Source organism: Ostrinia furnacalis, unplaced genomic scaffold, assembly GCF_004193835.3.
Source record: "Ostrinia furnacalis isolate ACB-3 unplaced genomic scaffold, ASM419383v2 OfSCF1353, whole genome shotgun sequence".
NCBI lineage: Eukaryota > Metazoa > Arthropoda > Insecta > Lepidoptera > Crambidae > Ostrinia > Ostrinia furnacalis.
In genome coordinates, this window is record NW_021131592.1 from 457,766 (window position 1) to 483,177 (window position 25,412).

At 37.0% G+C, this 25,412-nt stretch overlaps 1 protein-coding gene and 4 non-coding genes across 7 annotated transcripts; all 5 read right to left on the bottom strand.

The window, feature by feature from the left end:
• Positions 1-66: 66 nt before the first annotated feature.
• On the bottom strand, positions 67-25,041 carry LOC114352425 (Kinesin-like protein at 54D). Of its 3 annotated transcripts, XM_028304036.1 has the most exons (14): positions 24,171-25,041; positions 22,978-23,122; positions 14,391-14,486; positions 11,625-11,778; positions 11,053-11,184; positions 5,549-5,689; positions 4,918-5,059; positions 4,247-4,483; positions 3,856-3,971; positions 3,462-3,566; positions 2,965-3,082; positions 1,505-1,721; positions 959-997; positions 237-367 (listed from the first exon to the last, which is right to left on the bottom strand). In XM_028304036.1, exons 1-13 carry the CDS (start codon positions 24,319-24,321, stop codon positions 976-978), a joined length of 1,776 nt encoding a protein of 591 aa, XP_028159837.1. In that variant the 5' UTR covers positions 24,322-25,041; the 3' UTR covers positions 237-367; positions 959-975. The 3 variants fall into 3 exon arrangements, with proteins under 3 accessions (XP_028159835.1, XP_028159837.1, XP_028159836.1); XM_028304034.1 differs by lacking the exon at positions 959-997 and having other exon boundaries at positions 67-367; XM_028304035.1 differs by having other exon boundaries at positions 237-997.
• On the bottom strand, positions 1,966-2,037 carry TRNAT-UGU (transfer RNA threonine (anticodon UGU)). The gene has a single exon. It is a non-coding gene; the product is annotated as a tRNA-Thr (tRNA).
• TRNAT-UGU (transfer RNA threonine (anticodon UGU)) lies at positions 2,138-2,209 on the bottom strand. The gene has a single exon. It is a non-coding gene; the product is annotated as a tRNA-Thr (tRNA).
• Positions 2,310-2,382, bottom strand: TRNAT-UGU (transfer RNA threonine (anticodon UGU)). The gene has a single exon. It is a non-coding gene; the product is annotated as a tRNA-Thr (tRNA).
• Positions 2,473-2,545, bottom strand: TRNAT-UGU (transfer RNA threonine (anticodon UGU)). Its single transcript has one exon. It is a non-coding gene; the product is annotated as a tRNA-Thr (tRNA).
• Positions 25,042-25,412: the final 371 nt, after the last annotated feature.

The following is a 25,412-nucleotide window of genomic DNA, read 5'->3' on the forward strand; positions in this document are numbered from 1 at the left end:
CTATCCATTGAATAAATGGGATGTGAAGTAAAAACACTATTTTTATCTAAAACATTATTATTCCACTCTTTTTTTATTTTAAAACAAATATTTATGACATCTACATATAAAATAGTTATTTATACATAATTAAGCTTACAACATACTATGCTTGCTATTATTTATTTACAAGTAATTTATACATTTGCAAAACATAAACATTAGCAGTACACAATTTTATTTGTTCAAGTTTAATTTACCAAAAGTGTTTTCATTGGCTCCAACGTTGGGCGTGGCCACGGCAGGGTTGGTCCAAACATTGGCGCCAATAGTCCCACCGTCCGAGTACGTTGGTCGCGCAGGAATGATGGGTGAGCGTATGCAAACACTGGAATTAATTGTGCTATTAGTATGTATAATTAAGGGTTATAGTTAAGCGTTTAGGCGCGATTGGTCCAATTCGCAATTGGGCCAATCGTGAAAAATTCACAAATTCGCTATTAGTCCAATTCGCGATTGGTCCAATTCGTAATTGGACCAATTCGCTTTTTTGTGCGTTTTGCCCTACACAATATACAAAAACATGTCAACATTCAACATTTTTTGTAGGCAATTTTGTTGGATGTTGACATGTTTTTGTAGAGCAAAACATGCGTTGGAGACCTGGCTTTATGTTAACAAGTGCATATTCATTAAAACAGAAAATCCTACATTACTGATTAAGGTCACAATATGATGCCATAATACTTCCATATGTCCTATCCTCAGATAAAGGGTTAATTGGACAAGTATTATGTATAACTCTGTAAAATTAACCATATCAAAATTTCACTAGTCTAATCCACACGTGACAGTGCTGATTTTATTATTTCTTTGTTATCATCATGCACCTAAACCATTTTTACTTATTTTGTTTTATATTTAGGTGAAAGGTGATTCAATTCTCATGCGTGTCGTGCGTTCCACTGCTTCCACTGACCTCTGATCTTTCGGACATCAGCTGAATCCGAAAATCGTCCTAAAGAACATTGCCAAATGTTAGCTTTAGGATACATAGAACATCGTACATGAAATGAGGTCAGGATAGGCTGGTTTTGTCCTATGTTTTATGGAATTATAAGTAAAAATATTATTTCGCAGCTCATTATTTTAATAGTGATTAGTAAATATACCCATATCCTGTGATGTAACCGCTTTTCCATTAAGCTAATTAATTTAAGTAAATACGAGTAATAGCCTGTCTCTTAGGCTGAAGATCCTTGCTCATTTGTTTCACTATACATATAAAAATCCCTATAAGGCTGGGTTTTCACCAAGGCGAAGCGGAGCAGAGATGCATGTTTTGAATAACCAATCAGATTTCATTATTTGCACATCTCCGCTCCGCACAGCGCCCCATGTCAAATTCTATAGAAAAATAGTCCGCCCGACACATCTCTCTCCGCTGCGCCTTGGTGAAAACCAGGCCTAAAATCATTGTACCTATGCTATGATTCATTTTCATACTACCTAAGCATTTACTCACGAATTGACATCTTCGAGCTTTTTCAAAAGCCTCTCGTTCTCCCGACTCAGCAACTCCTGGTCCCTGAGGAGCTGGTCCCTCACGTTGAAGAGTTCCGTGTTTTCGGTCCTCAACGCGGTATTTTCTTGCATGTGCAGTTGCACCAGGTCTACCAGCTCTGATTGGGGCAGTTGGTAGAGTTTGTTCGGTTCAATTTGAGGCGGTGTGCGGCGGTTACCTGAAATGTAGAAAAACTGATTAAAGAAATTGCTGCAATCAATGTAGCTTTATGATTAGTTGATTATTATTAAACTAAGCTATGGTCGCAAATGTAAGATGGAGACGCAAAATGGAGCGAAGAAGTACGTACTTGTTTAGAGAATAGCGTAGGACCTGACTCAAAAGGTGGGCATTGTGTGCAAATGTTCTCATTAGTAACTACCTATTTTAAACAAGAAAATAGTAAAAAGGAAATCGATTCCTGCCTCCAGAGAGATTTGAACTCTCGACCCCTGGTTTACAAGACCAGTGCTCTAACCCCTGTGCTATGGAGCTATGGAGGCCAGACACTGACGACGAAAAAAGTAGCATTAAATAGCTGCAAATCTTAACGGTATTAAACAAGAAAAGTAATTAATAAAAGAAATCGATTCCTGCCTCCAGAGAGATTTGAACTCTCGACCCCTGGTTTACAAGACCAGTGCTCTAACCCCTGTGCTATGGAGCTATGGAGGCCAGACACTGACGACGAAAAAAGTAGCATTAAATAGCTGCAAATCTTAACGGTATTAAACAAGAAAAGTAATTAATAAAAGAAATCGATTCCTGCCTCCAGAGAGATTTGAACTCTCGACCCCTGGTTTACAAGACCAGTGCTCTAACCCCTGAGCTATGGAGGCTACACACTGATGACGAAAAAGTAGCTTTAAATAGCTGCAAATCTTAACGGTATTAAACAAGAAAAGTAATTAATAAAATAAATCGATTCCTGCCTCCAGAGAGATTTGAACTCTCGACCCCTGGTTTACAAGACCAGTGCTCTAACCCCTGAGCTATGGAGGCTACACGCTGAAGACGAAAAAAAGTAGCTTTAAATAGCTGCAAATCGTAATGCTGCTAAATAAATATTTGGGCCAATCATTTGTTTCAACCTGTTCAAATACAAACTGAAATGATTTATACTTTTGTTTAAAGTATAAATGGATTCTTTGTTGTTTACTCTGAAACTACCTACCTACTTATAGTTTCAGAATCTATTTCATGTCGGAAAAATTAAAGGTCATTGAGGCAGGCTTGCTACACAATACATATTTAGCTGTGTGGACGAAGATAGACTGATGAGCACAATAGTGTTAGGTCTTCAGGCTTAGGTACTTCAAAGTGTCCTGGAAGGTCAATCCTAGTTCTAGTAAATCCTAGTCAACCACCACCCCGGTGGCAAGTTCGAAGAGAGTAGATGGGAATGACGTTCATGTACTTACTGTAACTATCCAAAGTATAATCTGTCTGCACGTGTAACGCCGTCCTGAGGTGTTCGTTTTCCGTCTGCAAAGCCTCCACTTCCCTCTTCAAGCTCAGTATTAGAGCGTCTCTCGCATCCTGAAATTATCAACCATCATTACTGAAACCCGTTTTCCACCGCCAAAGAAGAATGAGGAATGAACTAGGGATGTCTAGCGTTAGAGTAGCGGTATTCGTCGTGTACAGTTCACGTGTTCGTGTAAAATAGGATTGCTTTTCCACCTAGAAAGAGTGCGGTTTTTGATGTGCGTTATTTGATGAACGGGCTTATTTTTACACTTTGTCCTCTTTATTACATTTTCGCACGACTCTTTGTTGGTGGAAACAGATGTACTCGTAAGCAATTTGTATTGCAAGTTAAACGGAGTGGTTACTCGCTCCGCTCGCGGTGGAAAACCTGGCTTCTTTATAATTTTTCTCAATTTGGTTAAGATTGAAGTTCAAGAAGTGATCTTACCATTTTGACTATAGGTTTGGATTTAATCTTCTTAGCTCTAGAGGCGTATCGAAGAGTGTTGATGGTTTCGCTGATGTTTGATCTCGTTGGGGCTATGCACGCGATCTGGAACAAGTTTTATTTTGATAGATTCGTTTGACCAGATTCAAGGCAGCTAGCTGAGGACGAATGTCCAAGTTAGGACAATAACTCGCGGCTCTATTTCATTGGGCTCCGGTGGATACCGTCGGGTTTTAGTGGGTAGGCTCCGCCTTTACTGAACAGGCGGGGAGAGTCCCACATAACCCACTGGCCGTCCTCATCAACTAGCGGGTATGCACAAAGCATTTCCCGACGTTAAACAAAAGTTTCAAGGCAGCAGCTACGAGTCTTTGAGCTAGTTTGAAACTCTTACCATCAATGTGACTCCGTTCCCGGCAAGACTGTCGGCTAGAAGTTTCGTCAGCTTGCTGTCCCGGTATGGGATATGGCCTCTTTTCTTTCCGTCGCTGAGTTGTGCTATACAGTAACCTGAAACATAAATTATATTTCCCCATGGTCTTAAAATGTAGATAGTATTACTTTGTTTATACCTGGTTTGTGAAGTATTGGCCTCGGAAACAGACTTCTGCATTCCTCCACATTCATCCATTTTATCCATAAATTCAGCCCACGTAGAACTGTTAATGTATGATAGATATACTTTTTCAACGCATATTACTGCTCTTCCAGCACCTTCATCAGTTTTGTTGTTCTTGCCTATCGGCCTGCAATTACCAAGTACCAACCCAGGCTAATAGACTCACCTAAAACCATAAGACTCCTGTTTATATTATTGGCCTCTTCAAGCGTTTTCCCCGTGCTGTGAGTCTTCTTCGTCATCTCGCTGCCGGCCAGGTCCACGAAGTTGATCTTGCCATGAGTCGAGCACGTGATCTTGGCGTCGGCGCGCAGGTCGCGGCGCACGCGCACGCTTAGTAACGTGTGCGAGCGAGAGGAGTGCGCGTTCATCGCGTGCGCGCCTACCGCGCGGTTCTTCATGCCTGGGGAGAGAAAGAGAGAGGGATAGAAAGTCTCCACCACTCAATGAAGGTTATTTTCCAAAGAAAACAATAAAGGTCTTCCTGGAGAAATTACATCGTAGAGAACGTATCTGTTCTATAAAATAGGACTGCAAAAGCTGTAAGGCCGCTACAAGGTCTAGTGGTTGGACAGTCAACATCATTTTATAGCTTATCAGCCCTGAAAAAAGGATTTCTAAGTTACCACATCTAAGTATGGAGTTCTCCGTATCATTTTATATCAGGGGCCAAGCCCCCCGTGGAAAATGACACGCTAATGGTCCTGCCCCTTGTCCTTAACGTGCAGATGCGCCATTGGCTACTAATCTGCACGACTGAGTTGTCGCCCCATTATCACCCCCTAATGCTTGGCACCCGGGGCCGACTGCCGCCACTGTTTGTAGATGTATACCTACCTTCTTCCAGAACAGCAAACAAGTCATCCAGCTGCTCGCAATCTACTGTGAACAGGTTTTCCACGTAGAAACTTCTGCTCTCCTTTGACCACCGCACCTGGAGCGGTTTCCGCGCGCTGCCAGGGTTCAGTAGATCAATCACCTGGAACCATTAGTTTCTTATTCATTTATTGCATCTTGGGGTATCATATTTCTTCATGTCAATATGGCATAAACTACCTACCCCTACTTAAATTCATAATTTTCACAGCTAAACTAAAACTGAACCTCTAACTGAAACTGCAATCATCTTGGGATTTTAATTGGACCTTCCTGCTTTCCACATTTTCCGCATGTCTTGGGTAGAAGTCTGGAGTCTGATCTGAAGTTTTTTAGAAATAATCATCATGCATTTATCAGTCAGACATCTTCGCCTCGATCGAATAACGAAGATTTTTTTAATAACAATATTAGTTATTTGTATTGCACAAATTACTAATTAAACCGTTAGCCTCTCGTGGTAAGCTAAAATATGCTTGTGTTACGTTTGGGCTCACCACAATAGTCGAGCGGCGGCGGGGTTCGACCCGTATTGCTCAGATTACGAGTCGGCCAGTCCGACCCCTTTACCGTTCGGCGCTCGTTCACTCACCTTTTCATTGTATATCTCCAAGAAGGAAGCCTTGAGGATGAAGTGGCATTCAGGCCGCTCTTGTATGAGCTGGAACAGGTACACGAAGGAGCGCACCACCAGGCCGTGCTCTGGGGAGTAAGGACTCGTGCCTCTCTCTACCTGTAAGAATTTTAATGTTTATTTTATTTATTTTATTTTATATTATTCGGAAAACCAACAGCAATACAATACAAATAATGTTATAATGTTATGTTAAAAGAAGTAACCAGAAGTTATTGAGGTAGCTGGGCCATTCTTAAATTTGTGCCAATTTTTTTTTTAAATTAAATAAATTTTTTTTTAACTTTTTGCGATGTGTATCGAAAGTATAAACCAAAAGCATACTTTTGATGTATATGGACAACCTTAAAGCCCTCGGAAAGGAAACAAAATAGCCTATGTAAACACGGCTGTGACACTGCATGACACGGATGTGACAGTTTTACATTTTTACTGTAAATAATAATATTTATGTTGTTAAATTTATATCATAATAGTTTAAATTGATTAACAATAAAATACACTAAATTCGTTTCATCAACAAAGGTGTTATTTGGTAATATGTACTTTTTTCTGAACATCCAAAAATTTAATTAAAATTGAGATCTAAAATACCGTCAGGTAGTTAATATATCTACTAGATAATAAAAAAATAGACTTTTTATTATTGGCACTATCTGATCATGCTTCCGATATGCTACCTACATGGTTTCGATATGATAATATGCTTAACAAATTAGTAAATCTTAAACACAGTAGGTACCTAATTGAGTATCAAATGAGATTTCTGCAGGATTCACATAACAGTTGGTTTTGACAACTTAAACATGTTTCATAGTCACCGTACCACTAAAAATATGGTTTATAGCAATTCCTTTTAAAACAACTCCGACCACCTCTGCAGGGCCTTTACCGGGAGCTGTCTCAGTAAAATTTGATATTACTGCAGAAATGAGAAAGTGCAATAATTTTTCCATCGTGGCATCTAGAAAATCATACTAGCGAAAAATAAGTACACTTACTAAAAGGCTACTCCTAAAAATTGCACTATACACAAAATAATTTAGCAGAACAACAAAAACTATTAAAATAATAAAAATAGAATGTCACAACCACGCGTTGTAATGTCACGACCATGTACTTAAATAGTTTGCGGTAGTGACACATTTTTAATACCATGGCCGTGACAATTTGGAACGTGTCCGATATATCCAAAAAACTATCTGTGAATTAGCAGATCTTGTGCAATTATCTGAAACTATACTGCATGAGGTACATAATTATGTTTTATACAATAGCGTGACATTGATACCTACCTTTAAAAACCGTACACGGGATGGACGTGTTATGGTTGTCCCTTTTTTCAAATAAATAGGAAATAATTTTTTGCGGCTCACTCACTACGTTCAGCCATTTGCAAATCTAATAAGATGACAATGTTACTGTTCTAAAAAAACTTAGCAAGGGATGTCAATATCAAAGATAGTTTTTTACCGAGTTACGCATATTTAAAGTGGCGCACGTGGTTGTGACACAAAAACTGCTCACACAATGTTTGGTGTTCAAAATAAAAAATGGTAATTATTATTGATATTAATTTTTAACAGTCTTATATAACATGTATTAATCTTGCATAATTACTGTAATATTTATCAGAATAACATAACATCTCTTCAGAAAAAAATATTGTAGGTATGTCCAAATCCGGGAATCTCACACTACACGGTCCGTGACATTTTGGACTTGTAACTTTTTTTAAATATTCTTCTAATAGTTTTATGATAAAAATGATATTGGGTCTAGTTAATAGAGGTATTTTACTAAGTAAATTAATATACAGTGCACTGATTTTCTTTAAATACATATGCTATTCTTACATCTCACACAAAAATGCGTAAGAATAAGAATGGCCCAGCTAGATACGACCAGCTGCGCTACTATAGCAGTACACCATTTAATCTTCGGTTTCGAATCCCGCCGGGAGCAAATGCATTCAAAACGAAAGCTTTCTAAAGCCCGGTCTGTGAGAACGTAGAATTTTTAGGTTGCTATCGTGCTCGCACACTCACTGCGGGCGCCCGTCGCACAGTCGCGACAGCAATATCATTACGCGTAAGCGATAAGGATGGGCAGCTTGGGGTCATTGGACAAAATTCTACGTGCTCGCAGACCAGACTATACAGTGGAAGAAACCGGGCCTTACTGAGGTGAGGCCGATTTAGTAATTCTTTTATGTGCCTGTTTTGTTTAGTATAGGCTACCTGCTGCAGCTGCCTACAATAAATATTTAGGTAAGTAGGTAAATAACATTACCTATTCATATTTTGTATGAGAAAAACTCGACTTTATTTTTCTCTTGACAGCTAGAATCAATTCCAAGGACACGTAGTTAAGTATTAGGTATTATTGGTTTTACAACACCTTGATTTGGCGACCTTGGTATGTCATAGTCACATGTCCTGTGAAATGGGGTTCCATAAAAATAATTATTTTTCTATAGTTACAACCCGGCAATCAGGCGAAAGTGTTTTGTGTTATCAATCGATTGGCAGTATTTTATAGCTTTTTGAATTATTAATCGTTTATTTACTAAACTTTAGCTGTAATCAGTGTTTAGATTCTTATCACTAAAGTTCTTCGAAATTGACAGTAAATATTGATTGCTTTAAGTTTTTAATGGTTTGTGTTACCTTTTACTAATGTCGGTGTTTTTTGTATGATATTAATGAACTTTTATGTGTTCCGTGTTTATTTTCATGGACGTTTAATTAGAATAGTGGGTCTTAAATCTACTCGTGTAAAGCTGAGTTGTTCCACCTAACTTTAAACTTTAACCGTAACTATAATGATAATGGTAAGATGACGCAACCCAGCGTAAGAGACGAATCTGAAATGCGTTACAGGCAAATAAATGCTCGTCAAGTCAGTGATGCAGTATTGTAATGATGTATTAATGCTGAAAATCAAATCTAAAAAGTTAAGCCGGTAGGATTACATACAGGCATTGCTCAGCTCAGCGGATTAGCAAGCTGAAGTGACAATGGGCACATAGTACGCAGAACTTAAGGCCGATGAGGCAGCAAGGTTCTGGATCGGAGGCTACGTAAAAAACGCAGCGTAACTTCATAAAGGTAGCAGGAAGGCGCTGGACGCAGGTCGCTACTAACCGGTCAATAAAGAAATCGTTGGGGGATGCCTATGTTCAGCAGTGGACGTCCTGTGGCTGAGATGATGATGATACGATAAAATCCTCGATGGGAAGGATTACTTATCATAAATTAATATTATGATTAAGACATGAAAACGACAATGGGTTTATTTTCAGCTATTGCAAGCCGCAAGGTTACATACAAGGACGCGTTATTAACGCTACCTACCTACTAATGATAAAACCAATGATTGATGTATGTAACATCTACAATCACAAGCTCATATTCATAACGGTGATTGCGTCTATGGATCGTGATTTATTGCCGCGGGAACAAATCGTCAGTCACGGACAACGGACAACATACCTAATGAAAATGATTGTAGGTAGTCCGACAAACCACCCGTCACGCGGGTGACACGCGATGCGGGTCATTTCATAATATCACACTTTTAAAACGACATGAACGAGTATTACTCGACTGCAACGGAAGGTGGGTTATGTTTTTTAAATATTTATTCTGCCAGATAGGCTCATGAGTGAATGGGAATGAATGAATGGAATTTCCTTGGCAGCACATGTGGGTATTTCTCTAACTAAGTAACTACTTGAATCATGACATAATCACTGTGAGAGCTAATACCCTACTTTCGCTATAGAAATAGCTATGGTACTACCCGCATTGAATAAGTTGATTGCATTCATTTTATCAACATTCTGCCGGGCAAGACGTGCTCTTCGAAAATGGTGTTAATTAATTATTTTTAAAATGGAAGAAGTAGTTGAACAACTATAAAATTATTGCAGTACTTCAGTGTTTCGCCTGCAATCATGAAGAACCTGCAGATTACAAATTCAAGTAAGTCAAGACTTTCATTAGCGTATTTATTGGCGTATGTAGGAAAATTTTTCAGAGGGGGAGAGACCTGACATGCCCGATGGTTTTTCGTGTAGCTCATTAGTGTATTGAGTAATATCATCGGTATCCCAACATCCTGAGGTGGGCTCTAGACCATTATGGGGTGGTTACAGTAACTTAAGTAGGTAAGTTGGTTCAGAAACTAATTACTATGATTGATTTGATAGGAGCTAAATTATCTTTCTTCAACGAAAAAATTGGTATCAAGTTTTCGTAGAAGCCAGTATCATTAATAGGATGTATTTTTAACCCATCATTACAACGGGACTGAGTGTATATTCTGGACAATACGTCTTTCTTGTCAGAACGTCAATTAATATTTGGTTCATTAGTTTACTGCCGTGAAAAGTTGTTTCATTTACTAAGTATAGAAGGTACAAAATAAACATCAATTTAACAACTATCAATAAATCATAAGAAAAGTATTTGGCAGTCGTTACAATAAAAATATTCTATCGTGTAGGAGTTTAATAACCCTAGCAACAAGCTGTTAAGCACATTTTAATGTCATCATAAAAGTTTGTTTAACATGGCTTATGTAAACAACTACCAGTAAACTATAAAAATAAATTAGATTTTTCCAAATATCCTAAAATTGTCGATAAAGTTCAGTAGAATATCACCATTTGCTGATAAGTAGGCCCTAGACTGTTTTTGAACGAAAGTGTGAACATAGTAATGTTTTGGTAGAGTTTCGCTGTCATGGTTTTGCTTTGGGCATAAAATAATGTAGGTAATAATAATGCTCTTACGATGGAGCTGATAATATGCATATTGGATGGTTTTAAAAACTATTTAGATCTGTTCTTCATTTCCTATACGTGTCTGCGCCGATATTCTCGATATCTATCCATCTATTCTATTCAGTATGTAGAGACTGTCATAATTCAAAATCGATACCACTTCGCCGCCAGTCCTTACCGTCGGTCATCATAATTTTTATAAATTGTTATTAGACGTAATTGGTGCTCGTTAGTGCTCGCTATAATAATCTCTTCTACAATGTAAACACACGCGTTTATAAAATTTACGTTGTAGCCGTAGCTACGATTAATTGGTGAGCTATTAGGTTAGTTGTTCGTTACATTTACATTTAACGGTGTTTCAAAACCTACATTTTGATACAAACTAAAAACTTGCTTTACATAGTAAATGCCATTTGGTTTCTTCTACACATATTGTACGCGTCAAAGTTACTCCTAAAGAGGCACTCTATAAGTTCTACCTTTGTAAGCTACAACTTGGTTCTTCGAGCCGGATATCATTTTTTCCATTATGTATTCCATCTGCTTGTAACGTATCTTTATTTTGAAACTTATCGAAAACTAAGAATAAGACACGATTAAACAGTTTTACAGGCGTCTGGTAAAGAAAGCTTCTCAAAATAGGAAAGCTTGGTCAGGAAGGCTGACTCACCAGTCCTGGAGGTCCAGTGAGGGTGTGTGTCTTCCCGCTCCCTGTCTGCCCGTAGCAGAAGGCTGTGCAGGAGAAACCTTCCACTGCCATCTCGAGCAGCCTCTTCACTCCAGAATATTCTAATACGTCTTCCTAAAAAATAGGAGTAGTGTTGTAATATAATATAGTCAGAGGGTAATGGTAGCTATAGGTACCTAATTGGGTAACTACGAGTACCTATTCGGATTTTGAATGGCTTTCTCAGACTAATCGAGAATTTTGTTTCGGTGATATAACAGAACTTAAACAGCAGGTGTCAAGGCATTTATTCTCTCCAGCTCTGACAGTAGTTTCAAGTAATCCTTTTCTTCTATATTCGTGTACTTATCATAGATTTCCTGCTTCTTCTATTATTCACGATAGTCATCATAGTGGTATGTAGACCTACCCTAGGTTTCAGACTTTATGTCATCCTGTAACAGTTACAGGATGACATAAAGTCTGAAACCTAATAACGATAGTTGTAAACATTTGTGTCCAACGTGGTAATCGAACCCAGGATCGACAAAACTGAACCTGTACAAGGTACGAACCTGTGTCGCAGCCGGCTCGAAGACGACGTTATAGGAGAACACCTTGGGCTTCTGGCCAGGTGTCATGGTGTGGCAGATCACCTGCCCCTTGCCAGGAAATTCAAGGACCTCCTGTTCACCTGTGCCCTTCTCTTTGTCGTTGAGGGGACGTATTCTGTGGATCAAAACCATGATATTGGTATATTAATAGAAGTCATTTGACTTTTAACTATAGATATATTTTGTAGCGTCTATGAGTCATGTTTCTCTGAGTAGGTAATTTTAATTTTATTTAGGTACTTTGCAAAAAAGATTAATGGTTTGGTTTGATAAAAATCAACTGTGATAAGAGTTGTTTTCATAAAATATTTATGAATAAAAAATAATTACTTTTCTGAATTCATGAAAAATTTGTAGGTAGGTAGGTACATACCTATTCTGGATCATCAATGATATTTCTTTAGACCTCAGTTAGTATTTAACTTAAGCCAGACATTCTTTCATTTCACAGAACCGATCATGACATTGAGCAATTGATTTTTAAAACAATAAACGTTATTGATTTTATTTTTAATGTTAGTTATTATCGAAAGATAATTACTGGGCAATTTAAATACGTCATAATGTTAGACGAGTCCTTCATTAGCTATTACCATAGGCCTTCAATAATTGGGAAACATAATTGACTTAATTTATTCACTACTACAGACTACTAGAGTCCTACTAAGTGACTATGTACATAATTAATTGTTATACTCTTGGTTATATTAATTACTAGCTTTCCGCCCGCGGCTTCGCCCACGTGGAATTTTGTCTGTCACAGAAAAACTTTATCACGCGCGTTCGTTTCAAAAACCGGAATTAAAACTATCCTATGTCCTTTCCTGGGACTCTCTCTATCTCTATGTCAAATTTCATCAAAATCTGTTCAGTGGTTTATACGTGAAAGCAAGACAGACAGACAGACAGTTACTTTCGCATTTATAATATTAGTATAGATTTACTCCTACCTAGGGCGTACCTACTACTGTTACATAATAATAAAATTAGTACTTATTGTTAATACTCCTAGTCATAAGGATTGATAATAAAGTAGGTAAAAATAACCTTATACTCATAGGCCTGTCTTACAATTTTGTAGCTAATAATTTACTGTTCAATTATTATTTGAGAAGATTAATACTACCTTAATGTAAGCTCCTTTAGAAATTGACATTAATGGTTTTCCAATTCATTAGATATTCTTCCATATATCAAAACAACGTTGGTGTTTCGGTATGAAATAAAAACAATAGAATTAGACACTGTCAGTCATTCATGTTAATCTGTACCTACCATCTACAACGGATGTTAGTAGTAAAATTGACTTTTAATAATGAAATAGTAATCGTTAGAACGTGCCAATAGATTCTGACCTTTCAAACAAAAACAATTAATATGTCGAGGATCTAAGTAGTTAAAACTTTTAGAGTAGGACCTAAAGATTTAGTAGGTAGGTATCTACTAATATTTTGAGTCTAATTTAACCTAGCTTAAAATAGTGCTAATGATAAAACATAATGTAAGTTAGGTAGTTCTTTTGAATGTTTTCTTGATTTATACAATCGATGTTTGATTTTCACCACCATTTAATACTATTTTTTCAACCTATAGTAATCTACAGAACCAGTATTTATTTCTTAGTAGGTTCCGAAGACGTTAAACTAGGGTTGATGCCTATATTCGTGAGTGTGCTTGTTTATTTTTTTTTTCTTTAGTTTAGTTAGGTATTATACACTTCTTTAGCTTTGAAAAAACCTTACACCCACTAAACGCTATGCTGTCTGTCATAGCGGATGTGACTCCATTGAAATGGATATCGATTTATTATCAAAAGAATGTCAACAACCCGCAACAAACGTTCATAGCTATTGAAATAAATAATTATCGTTTTTTAATTACTTACTCGTATATTAGGTGGTTGCCTACTCGGAATGTGATTGATATTGTTAAAGTTTACCTGTGTAGACTTTCTAAACTCAATTAACTAATACTTGACGCCTAGATATTAAAACAACATTTTGGCGCCCAACGTGGGGTTAGTAAGTCCTAACATTTATCTTAAAAACTTGTGAGATAGTTATGTTTATGATAATAAGAATTTGTAATATTGAATGCAGTGTAATTCTAGTTAACTAATACTAGACACGTAGATATCAAAACAACTTTTGGCGCCCAACGTGGGGTTACAAAATCTTATCATTTCTTATAAAAACTTGTGAGATAATTATGTTTATGATAATAAGAATTTGTAATATTGAATTCAGTGTCATTCTTATAAATAGAATTAAAATGACCTACTTCATGATTTATTTAATTCCTTTCCCATTTTATCTCAAACAACATTCTATCCTTGTTTTGCCTGCAAGAGATTATATTCCAACATTATGATTGCTTAAACTTTGCCTTTCAATGTTGTATTGCAATTCATTCTACTTACTTGCCAGTATTGTGTGGTATACAATAAAGATTATTAGGTATTATCCCACTATGGAGGCCACGTACCGGAAAACGAAGCGTGGGACGTCCACCCACAAGGTGGACCGACGACCTGATAAAGGTAGCAGGAATGCGCTGGATGCAGGCCGCTACCAACCGTGCGATGTGGAAGTCATTGGGGGAGGCCTATGTTCAGCAGTGGACGTCCTGTGGCTGAAATGATGATGATGATGATGATCCCACTATGATGAAAGCGATTACGTTGCTGTTTGTTTGTTGAGATTACTTAAACTCGTATTATATTCTTACCTGACAACCACATTGATATTGTCTTCATCCCCGTTGAGGGTAGTGCTGGAGCCGCGTGTGGTACTCCGGTCCACGCTGCCAGCACGACTGCTGCCGCTGTAGAAATGCTCAAATTAATTATCATCATCACAGACTTCCACTTGACGAGGCTTCAATAGTGGAATATGTATAATCCGTTATGGATTTGACCAATGGATAAGAGTGGAAATTAAGACAACATCATCGAGTTTGCCGGTTAAAAGCCCGCATCAATCAGCTTTTCTGCAAACTTTATAGGTCTTCTGTCCACCTTCTGTTGTTCTATATCATATTGAGAGGAAAATACCTTAGCATAGATCACTATTACGTAGGAGAACCACAGTGACTGACATAGCCAATCGCTAAAATCAAGTGGCAGTGGGCGGGGCACATAGCTCGAAGAGCTGATGGCCGCTGGGGCAGGAAAGTTCTTAAGTGGCGACCACGAGTCGGAAGATGTACGGCAGGCCTCCCACTAGGTGGACCGACGTTCTGGTGAAGGTCGCGGGAGGTGCCTGGATGCAAGCGGCGCAGGACCGGTCTTTGTGGAAATCCTTGGGGGAGGCCTTTGTCCAGTAGTGGACGTCTTTCGGCTGAAACAACAATAGATCACTCCAACCCATGGGATCTTTTGTACCACCCCATTTACTCTACGTGCCAGGTGATATCTGGGCATTAGCTTGACTTTTGGTGGACAATGGATAGTGAAGTATAGAGCGGCATCTCTAAACAGAACCTTGAATCTGTACCTGTCCTTTTGAGTTTGAATCGAGCTTTAAATATCGTTTTAGAATACGGCCTAAGGCTTGGTTTCTTTTCATCTGGGGCGGAGCCGCGAAAGAATGTCTAGCTAGACCGTCTAGCTCTAGCTCGGACAATAACTCGCAGCTCCGTCCCGAAGACTTTGGGAGGACACCGTCAGGTTTTAGTGAGTAGGCCCTGCCCATCTTGCAGAAAGAGCCTCACATAACCCACTGGTTACCCCGGGGTATGCAATTTCATGCATTTCCTGACGAAAAAATTATTTCATATAAAATTCATACCTAAGTAGAAGATGTGCGCGTTCAAGCTAAAATATCACTTCAGCAACCGGGGGAAAGACTATTTATTTAACCCAGTTCCTTGGTTATACAAGAAATGCATTAGATATTCATAAGGGCAATCAGCAGTTATGTTCAAACTTCAAAGCGGAATAGTCAAGGTCCGGCCATTATAAAAACTGCATTGTTTGTACAGATGATTGTCTTCGCTTATGTGGGCGCTGATCGATCCGATTGCTGACCAATAAGACTGATTGGTTTATTACTGTAACTGATGTGATAATATTTTGAAAGCTAATGGGGGAATATGGATAAACTAAGATGTTATTAGCTTCGAAACATGTTTTACCTTTTCAGGTTATGTAAGGGTGTTTGTTCTTATACCCTTTTCAACTGAAAGACGTCCACTAAAGTTAAAGTCAAAAATTCTTTATTTGTAAAATTCTTTATAAATTAATAAATAAGTAGGTACTTACAAATCGTCAAATATTTTGCTCTCTAGCCTCTACATGTCTCATAATCTTTTTACCCTACCAGCGCTTCAAGACCAACATTTGGCAAGTGCTGAGAAGAAGCGCCGCAACAAACTCGGTCACCACTGTCTGCCGGTTATTATAAATACTGCTGGGAAAAGTCTCCACCAAGATTTTTCACAAGGAACCGGCCCCGCATTTCCCGCTTCCCTTAAGCCTACATATTATTATAGCTCTAGTACTTAGCTCTATCTAAATTACATGTAGGTAATTAAAACAAACTATTTCGATACAAATAGCTATTCGATATAAAACTAATTAAATGAACTAATCTTTCAAAAAAGTTTATAGGAACCGTCACCTTTTATGGATCAGTATCAAATTCTATACTTATGTACTAAACTTTTATTTCATTTGTTCACCCATTCATTCATAGGACTAAAGGTTCATATCTACATATTTAATTAAATGTTGGTTTGAAAATATACTCCCTCCCACACATTCACTAAACTTTTGTCCAATTACAAACACCTGCTATATTCATGACCTAATCAAATTCCTAATAGCAGTTAGTAATATGTAATAACGAATAATGGCAGTTTTAATTGAATAGGAGGCGTAAATGGAGCCAATTTTAAGCCAATATTTCCTACCTTATTTTTTCCACTGTACCTACGTATTTATATAATCAATTTTAAACCAATATTTTATGTAGCTTTTTTTCCTCTACATGAACCTTACCTAGCAATTAATTACAGGATTAACCATCTAAGTTTTATCTATTTAATTCAAGATTCCGTCCGTCCTAGTTGCGTGACCAACCAATCATGATTCACGGTTTCGCTAAAGAGCCTGAAATTTCGCTGAGTCTCCACTCAGGTATATAATGTAATATATGCCAAGATTGCGTGCCCGTTTCACCACTTGACGCCCCGTGAATAATTCGGTTCTAAGTAATATGCGTAATCCTTGATTGACCCTGACTTTGACCCTGCTAAACTAATTTGCCTATCAAGAAAAGAATAAGGAACTAACTCTAAGCAGTAAGCACTTATTGCAGAAAAGTGTATCAATTGATAAATCAATACGTTAACGACTTAGATCTTTATTTTCCAGAGATCCATTAAGGTGACAGATTCAAATGGTACATGTTTCTCTTGAGTAGGTAACAAATCGATTGGTTAAGTTTTGATTTGATGTATCAATTCCCTATTCTGGGTCTCTTACTCGACGCCTCGTCAAGGATATTGCTCCTAACTACTTTTAGTAGAACTATGTACATGTAGGTACTTAAACCACCCAAGTAAAAGTTAGTTAAACCACCAACAGCTAGGAACTGGAATTCATTGCCTGCTGCTGTCTTTCCCGAATAATCCGGGCGTTTTCAAGGCGAGAGTGAATAGGCACTTAAAGGGCAGATAATGTACCATTCTGGACTGCATCCCACTTAACATCAGGTGCGTTTGTGGTCAATTTTTAATATCTGCCTTGTTATGCATAAAAAAAAAGTTCTTAAAACTGAATTGTTATTGAAATAAAACTAATAAAAAATCATTCTGCAAGTTTGAATTAAGTTAGTAAAATAGAGTCATCGACACTATAATCCGGGCGTTTTCAAGGCGAGAGTGAATAGGCACTTAAAGGGCAGATAATGTACCATTCTGGACTGCATCCCACTTAACATCAGGTGCGTTTGTGGTCAATTTTTAATATCTGCCTTGTTATGCATAAAAAAAAAGTTCTTAAAACTGAATTGTTATTGAAATAAAACTAATAAAAAATCATTCTGCAAGTTTGAATTAAGTTAGTAAAATAGAGTCATCGACACTACAAAAATTGTAGAGATACATTACCGAAGTAGCAACACTTCCAATTATTCTCACAATGCTGAAGCCTATCCGAAGCCCCATTCAGATTGGTAATGGATTCTTTTCAGCCAAGCCTTGAACCAAATTGCCATTTTGGTGGTTAGAAAAAAATCAACCCTTTCTAGAGTTTGATTAGACGCAGCCATATTTATTCTGTAAGGTCAAAAGAGGTCAATTTGCAAAACCTTAAAACTCTCTATTGAAACAGTAATTTTAAGTTCTAGAAGCGAGCACTGCTACACTGTAAAAAGTTTAAGTTTTTATGTTCGGATAACTTTTAACTGAAGAATAACCTTTGGGTCTAGACAAAGTGCAAATTATAATCGCAAACCAGTCGAAAAGTGGTCGAAAAGCCCCTTTTTTGTATGGAGTTTTGACGGATTCGATTTTCGATTCGATCAAAAAGTGCGTTTTGTCTAGGGGGGCTAGTCATTTTGACATATTTCCTGACGATTGAAATATCAGCCCATGCCCATAAATAATATTTTTTCTTGGGTTAATTTAAAATAAAATTAGCCCACCGTATTGTTCATATTAATAGCTTAATAAAACAGACAATGGTCAATTCAAAGTGTGGACCTATGGAATTATTAATTTACTCGTACACGAATGAATGAACGCGCTAGCTTTGGAATACAATTCATTATATTACCTTCACTCTAGCTAGATCGAATAAACGACCTATATTTGATAAAAACCAATGAAAGTCCTTCTGAATGGACTGAATATCAAATTGACCAATTTCATATCGTTCGAGCTATTTTTATAGCAGCAATTTGTAGGCAAACGTTTTGTTACTGATACTGGTGTTTTTGTTATTTAAATTTAACTGAAAACTAGACCTAAACCGTAGCTTCACTTATGTATTATACAGTGTGAGTCACGTTAAAGTGTACATATAAAAATAGATGAAACTAGACCTATTTTTATCGACAAAAAAGAGGTCAAAATTTTTTGGGGTTTTTTAAAAAAAATTATAGAATTTTTTTTCTTCCAATTACTTATTGTAAAGAAAACGTAATAACTTTTAAACTAAGCGGTATATCATGATAAAATAAAAACAGTAATAATGCTAAATAACAGGCAATACTAAAAAAATACATAAAATATACAAAAAAGGCCAACAAATAATAAAAAATGATACTTTTTGAAAAAAATCTGCTTTTAAATTCGCGTTTTTTTGGTTATTTGATAAATTTCTCCAAAAAATGTCCCTATAACAGGTAGTTTTTATTACTTTGTATTATTCTCTATCGTATACCTTCGTAAAACCAATAATCGCATGTCTCTATCCCTATCACAATGTTTGCAATGATCGTTTGAACTAAGCCTCTCCGGGCGCGCCATTCAACGCTTCGTTAACAACGAAACTGAAAATGGCTCTAGATTTGTAATTTTGATAAAGACAAGTTAGATTTCAAATAAAAACAAAAGATTTCGAAGTAAAATAAGCATTTTAGTTAAAATTAAAATTGTCACTACCTGTGGCGGAGAATAATGTTGTGGCAGGCCTTTGTTCAAACGATCATAGCAAATGTTGTGATAGGGATAGAGACATGCGATTTTTGGTTTTACAAAGATAATACGATTGAGAATAATACAAAGTCATAAAAGCCACCTGTTATAGGGGCATTTTTAGATAAATTTATCAAATAACCAAATAAACACGAATTTAAAAGCAGATTTTTTTCAAAAAGTATCATTTTTTGGCATTTTTTGTGTATTTTATGTATTTTATTAGTATCGCCTATTATTTATCATTATTACTGTTTTTATTTTATCAGGATATACCGCTTAGTTTAAAAGTTATTACGTTTTCTTTACAATAAGTAATTGGAAGAAAAAAAATTTAAAAAAAACTCAAAAATTTTTTGACCTCTTTTTTTGTCGATAAAAATAGGTTCAGTTTCATCTAGTTTCATATACAACGTGTCCCAAAATTCAAGGATAAGCCGGCGCCGCAGGATGGACATAGTCATGACTACTTTAGGAAAAATAAGAAAAAAAATCTATCTCAATTATTTTTTAAGTTACACAATAAATTATGAAATTCGTCGAAAATTGACACCCCTTATGATATTTTACATTACCACGACTAAAATTTTTCAAATACTTGTGTTTTTTTGTTTGTATTGACAACTTAAGTAGTGCTGCTGTCCACCCCAATTCTTAAAACCCTCAGAATCCTTGCAGTTTTTACACAAAAGTTAATCAAAATATGATATTTCCTTAAAATTTTGAACGATTTTTACTTTCACTCCACTTTGACTCGTCGTTTTGTAAAAAAACAGTATGAACACTACTGCGGCAAGTTTATTATAAAGTTGACGCAACTATCCAAGATTCCAAAATGGTATAATACTCTAAGAAAACTAGTCGCAAAAAAGATATGCGTACCATTTTTACAAGCACTTCGCTTGTTAGTTAGTATGGGATAAATCTTGCAACTAAATTTAAAACCAGTTCTCCTCAACCAATTGAGCTGAAATTTGGTATACTTATGTAAGTACGATGACAATGCAATATTATGGTATCATTGAGCTGGATGGAGTCTGGAGGTGGCCATAGGAACTTCTAAATGAAACGGCGGAATTGCATCTAGTTTAGGTTCGTTAGATTTGTCTTTTCAAGCACTTTGGTGCTAGATGATGTCCAGGATCCTGATGATGAAGTCAAGAGGTGGCCAGGAGCTGGCCATAGGAACTCCTAAACGAAATAGTGGAAGCTTATCGAGTTTGGGTTCGTTGGATTTGTCTTCTCGGGCACTTGGGCCATGAGATTGAGAAACAACTAAAAAGTTTAAAATAAAGTTATAATCGCGCATGGAATTTATTCCTCTTTTTTTCTGTTTGCGCTACAAACTTTCGAAATTATTTGAACCTTGCATACAATTATTTTTATCGTTAAATTCTTTCGTAAAATTTCGCATTAATGCTTGTTTTTAAAAAAGTTTTTTTTTTTTTATAACTTTATTTTACACTTTTTAGTTGTTTCTCAATCTCATGGTCCAAGTGCTCGGGAAGTCAAATCCAACGAACCCAAACTCGATAATCTTCCGCCATTTCGATTAGGAGTTCCTTTGGCCAGCTCCTGGCCACCTCTTGACTTCATCATCAGGACCCTGGACATCATCTAGCACTAAAGTGCTCGAAAAGATATCCAACGAACCCAAACTAGATGCAATTCCGCCGTTTCGTTTAGAAGTTCCTATGGCCACCTCCAGACTCCATCCAGCTTAATGATACCATAATATTGCAATGTCATCGTACTTACATAAGTATACCAAATTTTAGCTCAATTGGTTGAGAAGAACTGGTTTTAAATTTAATTGCAAGATTTATCCCATACTAACTAACAAGCGAAGTGCTTGTAAAAATGGTACGCGTATTATACCATTTTGGAATCTTGGATATAGTTGCGTCAACTTTATAAAAAACTTGCCGCAGTAGTGTTCATACTGTTTTTTTACAAAACGACGAGTCAAAGTGGAGTGAAAGTAAAAATCGTTCAAAATTTTAGGGAAATATCATATTTTGATTAACTTTTGTGTAAAAACTGCAACGATTCTGAGGGTTTTAAGAATTGGGGTGGACAGCAGCACTACTTAAATTGCCGATACAAACAAAAAAACAGAAGTATTTGAAAAATTGTGGTCGTGGTAATGTAAAATATCATAAGGGGTGTAAATTTTATTGTGTAACTTAAAAAATAATTGAGATAGATTTTTTTTCTTATTTTTCCTAAAGCAGTCATGACTATGTCCACCCTGCGCCGCCGGCTTATCCTTGAATTTTGGGACTTTGACTCACACTGTATTAAAGTAGGTACTTTTATGAGTAACTAAAGTATGTATTTTTGATTTGACTGAAAGATTTTGGAAAATGAAGAATGAAAAGCTTATAATATCAATTTTCTTTTTTCAGCACAAAATTTTATTATGACTAAGTTTTGGAAGTCATTAAAAATCGAGTTTTAGTACACTTGTAACACCATATAATTACAGGTTCTACTATAAACAGCAGTGTAAATAAACTGAAAAGTTAATAAACAAGAAAGAAGTTAACGTATTGTTCCACGACTATAACACTATAATGAGCAAATTAAAAATAAAACCCTTTAAACACTGGCCGCTGGGCCTTGACATTTGGAGGCCATGTTGGCTCGTGTCCTGTCACCGGAGATTGACAGCTCGAAATTGCGGGAAAACTATTTGAATAATCTATGAAACGGTTAGGTTGATTGGAATAGGTGAAATTCCGTAAGAAATGAGCCTAAAAGTTCGTATTGATCCGTCTGCCACCTATCACATAAAAAACAGTCCTACTGCCAATATTTACTTTATTTATAACTTTCTCATTCATATTATAATGCTTATTACAACGATACTTATTTTTGAATTACGATACATTTAAACTCTTGTTGTCACTTTTGAAACTATTTGGGTCCCATTATTAAATGATATTAAAACTTGCCATTTCAAAATTCAGATACAAAAATTATGAGTTCGATCTTGCGGAAATGCTATTAATTAATTTGTCAAATTAAGTTTTAGATAATATTTAATTTAAGGTTATGCAGGAAATCTCCAAGAATCCTTCCAAACATAATGCTCTTGAACCCCGTTTGATACTAGGCAGGTAGTTGCGTGAGGAGTCAAGGGTCAATGGTGGACGATAACATGCAATAATCATGGCCATGGCTTTCAGAGGCGGGTATAATTTTGGTTTCGAATGTAGATAAGTGATCGGAATGTCGCACTTCCGTGGAACTTCGAAATCTCGGAAAATAAAGATGTTTGTCGTTAAATATTTCAGGTGTAGATTTTTACACTATATGGGTGTGAAATTCATTTTTTTAAGACCAGTGCCTTTCGACAATGTACCAGTCATTAATTTGGATTTCGTGATCGCTCCGCTACGTCCCAAAGTGGCGTACAAAATGATTAATTTAAATACTAATTGATTTTGAATCTAAATCGATAGATAATTGTATATTGTTGTATAACTATTAGTTTTAGAGAGATTAATGAGGAGTACCGCTTGTTCAAAACCAGTCACACTGTTGGGGTGGGATTTTTTTCCCAACGAGTAACACTGTTACAAGCGAGGAGGAGGTGCATAGATTTTCTTATGAGCACAACAGTTTTTTTTTCCTAAAATGGAAAAAATAGTTTTAAAGCACTACCAACCTCCCATTCCTCCCACTGGCAAGGCTGTCGTCGTCCCTTCCCCAGTGCTTCCCAATCGCAGGGAGTCCCAACGAGCTGGTGCCTTTCACCAGACCAGCACCAGGCTGCTCGGTGCTGCGGGCTTTGCGAGTGCGTAGTTCTTTACCTGAAAATAAGGTAGCTGTTTAATTTCTGTATGGTCTTGAAGTGACCGACATAGCCCGCCGAATTGCTAAAATTACTCATTATCTCGTAGAGATGATGGCAGTTGGGACAGAAAAGTTCTCGAGCATCAACCACGGGCCGAAAGATAAATACTTAGTGTGGACAGGCCCACCACTAAGTGGACCGACAATCTGGTGAAGGTCGTGGGAAAAATCTGGATGCGGATAGCGCAGGACCGGTCATTATGGAAATCCTTGGGGTAGGCCTTTGGTCAGCAGTGGACGTCATTTGGCTGAAACAATGCTGGATCTATGGTCTTGTAGACAGTTGTCTTTTGAGGGTTTGGTCAATGACAGGCAATAAGGAGTTTCGAATTTGAGCTCACCAGTTAAAGCCATTATGGTCCTGTAACTTTTCGCAAAATATTTAGAGCCTTTTGAACACGTTCTGTCGCGGTTCTGACAGTGAAACTGTTTATTACTGACGTGGAAGACGAAGACGTAGCATGGGCAGGCCTCTTACTTGGTGGACCGACGATCTGGTTAAGGTCGCGGGAAGAGCTTGGATGCGGGCAGCGCAGGACCGTTCATTGTGGAAAACCTTGGCGGAGGCCATTATCCAGCAGTGGGTGTCATTTGGCTGAAACGAACGAACGAACTGAACGTGAACTAGGTCTAAAGAACTGTGTCCTTTTTGTGAGTTCAATGGTTTAAAACTCCTTAAATTATGACTACTTAATTAAAAATTAAATGTCCTCAAAGTTTACTTTCAAACTTCACCGACATAAAATATTTAAATAAATAAACCACCGGCCGCCACGTCATTCAGAACTAACTTTGTCAAAGAAGTTTAAAACAGTTTTATTTTTTTTTAAAGCCAATTATTAAGTGGTACAATATTAAGTTAAAAGTCTACAATAATACAATAATTTAAGTGTAACGACTCTACTTTTTCCGAAACATTAAAGTAAAATGTGAGTTGAGCATGGCAATTTTCTGAAAGGAATTTTCATTTGTTTTTAACTAAAAAGTTAAACAAAAATAACTTACCACCTCTGGTAGTAGCTACTAGCGTCTCAGCAGACTTGGACAGGCTTCTTGCCAATGCCGATGGTGTGGCCCTCATGGGGGTCGCCTGACGATGTGTACATCCCATGTTAGAGTTCATGGGGCGAAACAAACGAAGGTTCGTCAGTGCCATCGCTCAGCCTTGGAACCATTTTCGCTTGCACGACTTAAAACTTTTTTCACAAGGAACTCTTTTCATCGCAAAGTTTTGTAATCTGTACTTAGTAGATTTATTTTTAAAACAGCAAAAAGTTTTTTGCTATTTAAAAGCACTGGCAGGTAAAACAATACAAACTTTTTTTGTGCTCCACTGAAGTTAAGTTTTGGTTTTAAACAGTGAAAAAATAGCCTAACTGACAATTTAAATAGCTGTTGTCGGCGCGTAAAAGGAATACACGACTGATAGCTAATGTGTTTTTAATATTATGGAGCCTTCGATTTGATAACAACTTTTAGTGTTTGAAAAATATGCGGGTGAAACCATAAATCTAAGTAGACAAGGGGAAAGTTTCGATCTAAATGTCTTTAGTCATCAGATTTCACCTAGACTTTCACTGTTGTTTATTATTTTCTTCCAAATACATATAGTTCTCTGCCAAGGACCAAAAGCAGGGCCGGGGCTGAATGTCATATCATAATAAATCGATGTATTCATCAGGTCAGTGTCATGTGAATATGCACGTGTATCAAAAATTCATATTCATAAGTTATACTTGCTAATTTTAATCACAACAAATTCAGTAAAATTTTAAGTAGCATGTCCCTTTTGTCCAACGAAATGACGATCACAACTTTTTAAATTTCTTATCTGTCGCGGAAAACGCGGGAAATTTTCACAAAATGGCGGCGCGAGCTTCTGTCACGCGGGCGCGGGTCACACTGAGTTGACCAGATGGGGTGTGGGGTGTTTTCTATGGGGGTTTTTCACCATTCAAATTAAGTTTCGTGGTGTTGCCGTATGTGGGGGCGTCGGTTCTCTTTGTTAGCATGCGATGGGGATGTCACTTTACATGTATGTGATTGACATGATGTTACGTGAAATTATAGTTTTTTAATCGCGAACTTTTTTTTAATTTCCTACAATCAGGGCAAGGAGAAAGTTATTGACTGTAAGTGACTGGGAGTGCGGGCCAGGTATCAAATATTTTAAAAATCCGTTAGTACTAATGTAACTCATTAATAAATGTCGCATCAAGAAGACCCGTGTCTTTCTATTTAAGTCGA

What these genes read in the sequence shown, in the direction of transcription:
- LOC114352425 (XM_028304034.1), bottom strand. Translation starts at nt 24,321, where the DNA reads ATGGCACTGACGAACCTTCGTTTGTTTCGCCCCATGAACTCTAACATG. An exon ending in AATATCAATGTGGTTGTCAG is followed by an intron (nt 11,779 to 14,390) that starts GTAAGAATATAA and finishes TTTGATCCACAG; the next exon opens with AATACGTCCCCTCAACGACA. An exon ending in TGGAGATATACAATGAAAAG is followed by an intron (nt 5,060 to 5,548) that starts GTGAGTGAACGA and finishes TAATGGTTCCAG; the next exon opens with GTGATTGATCTACTGAACCC.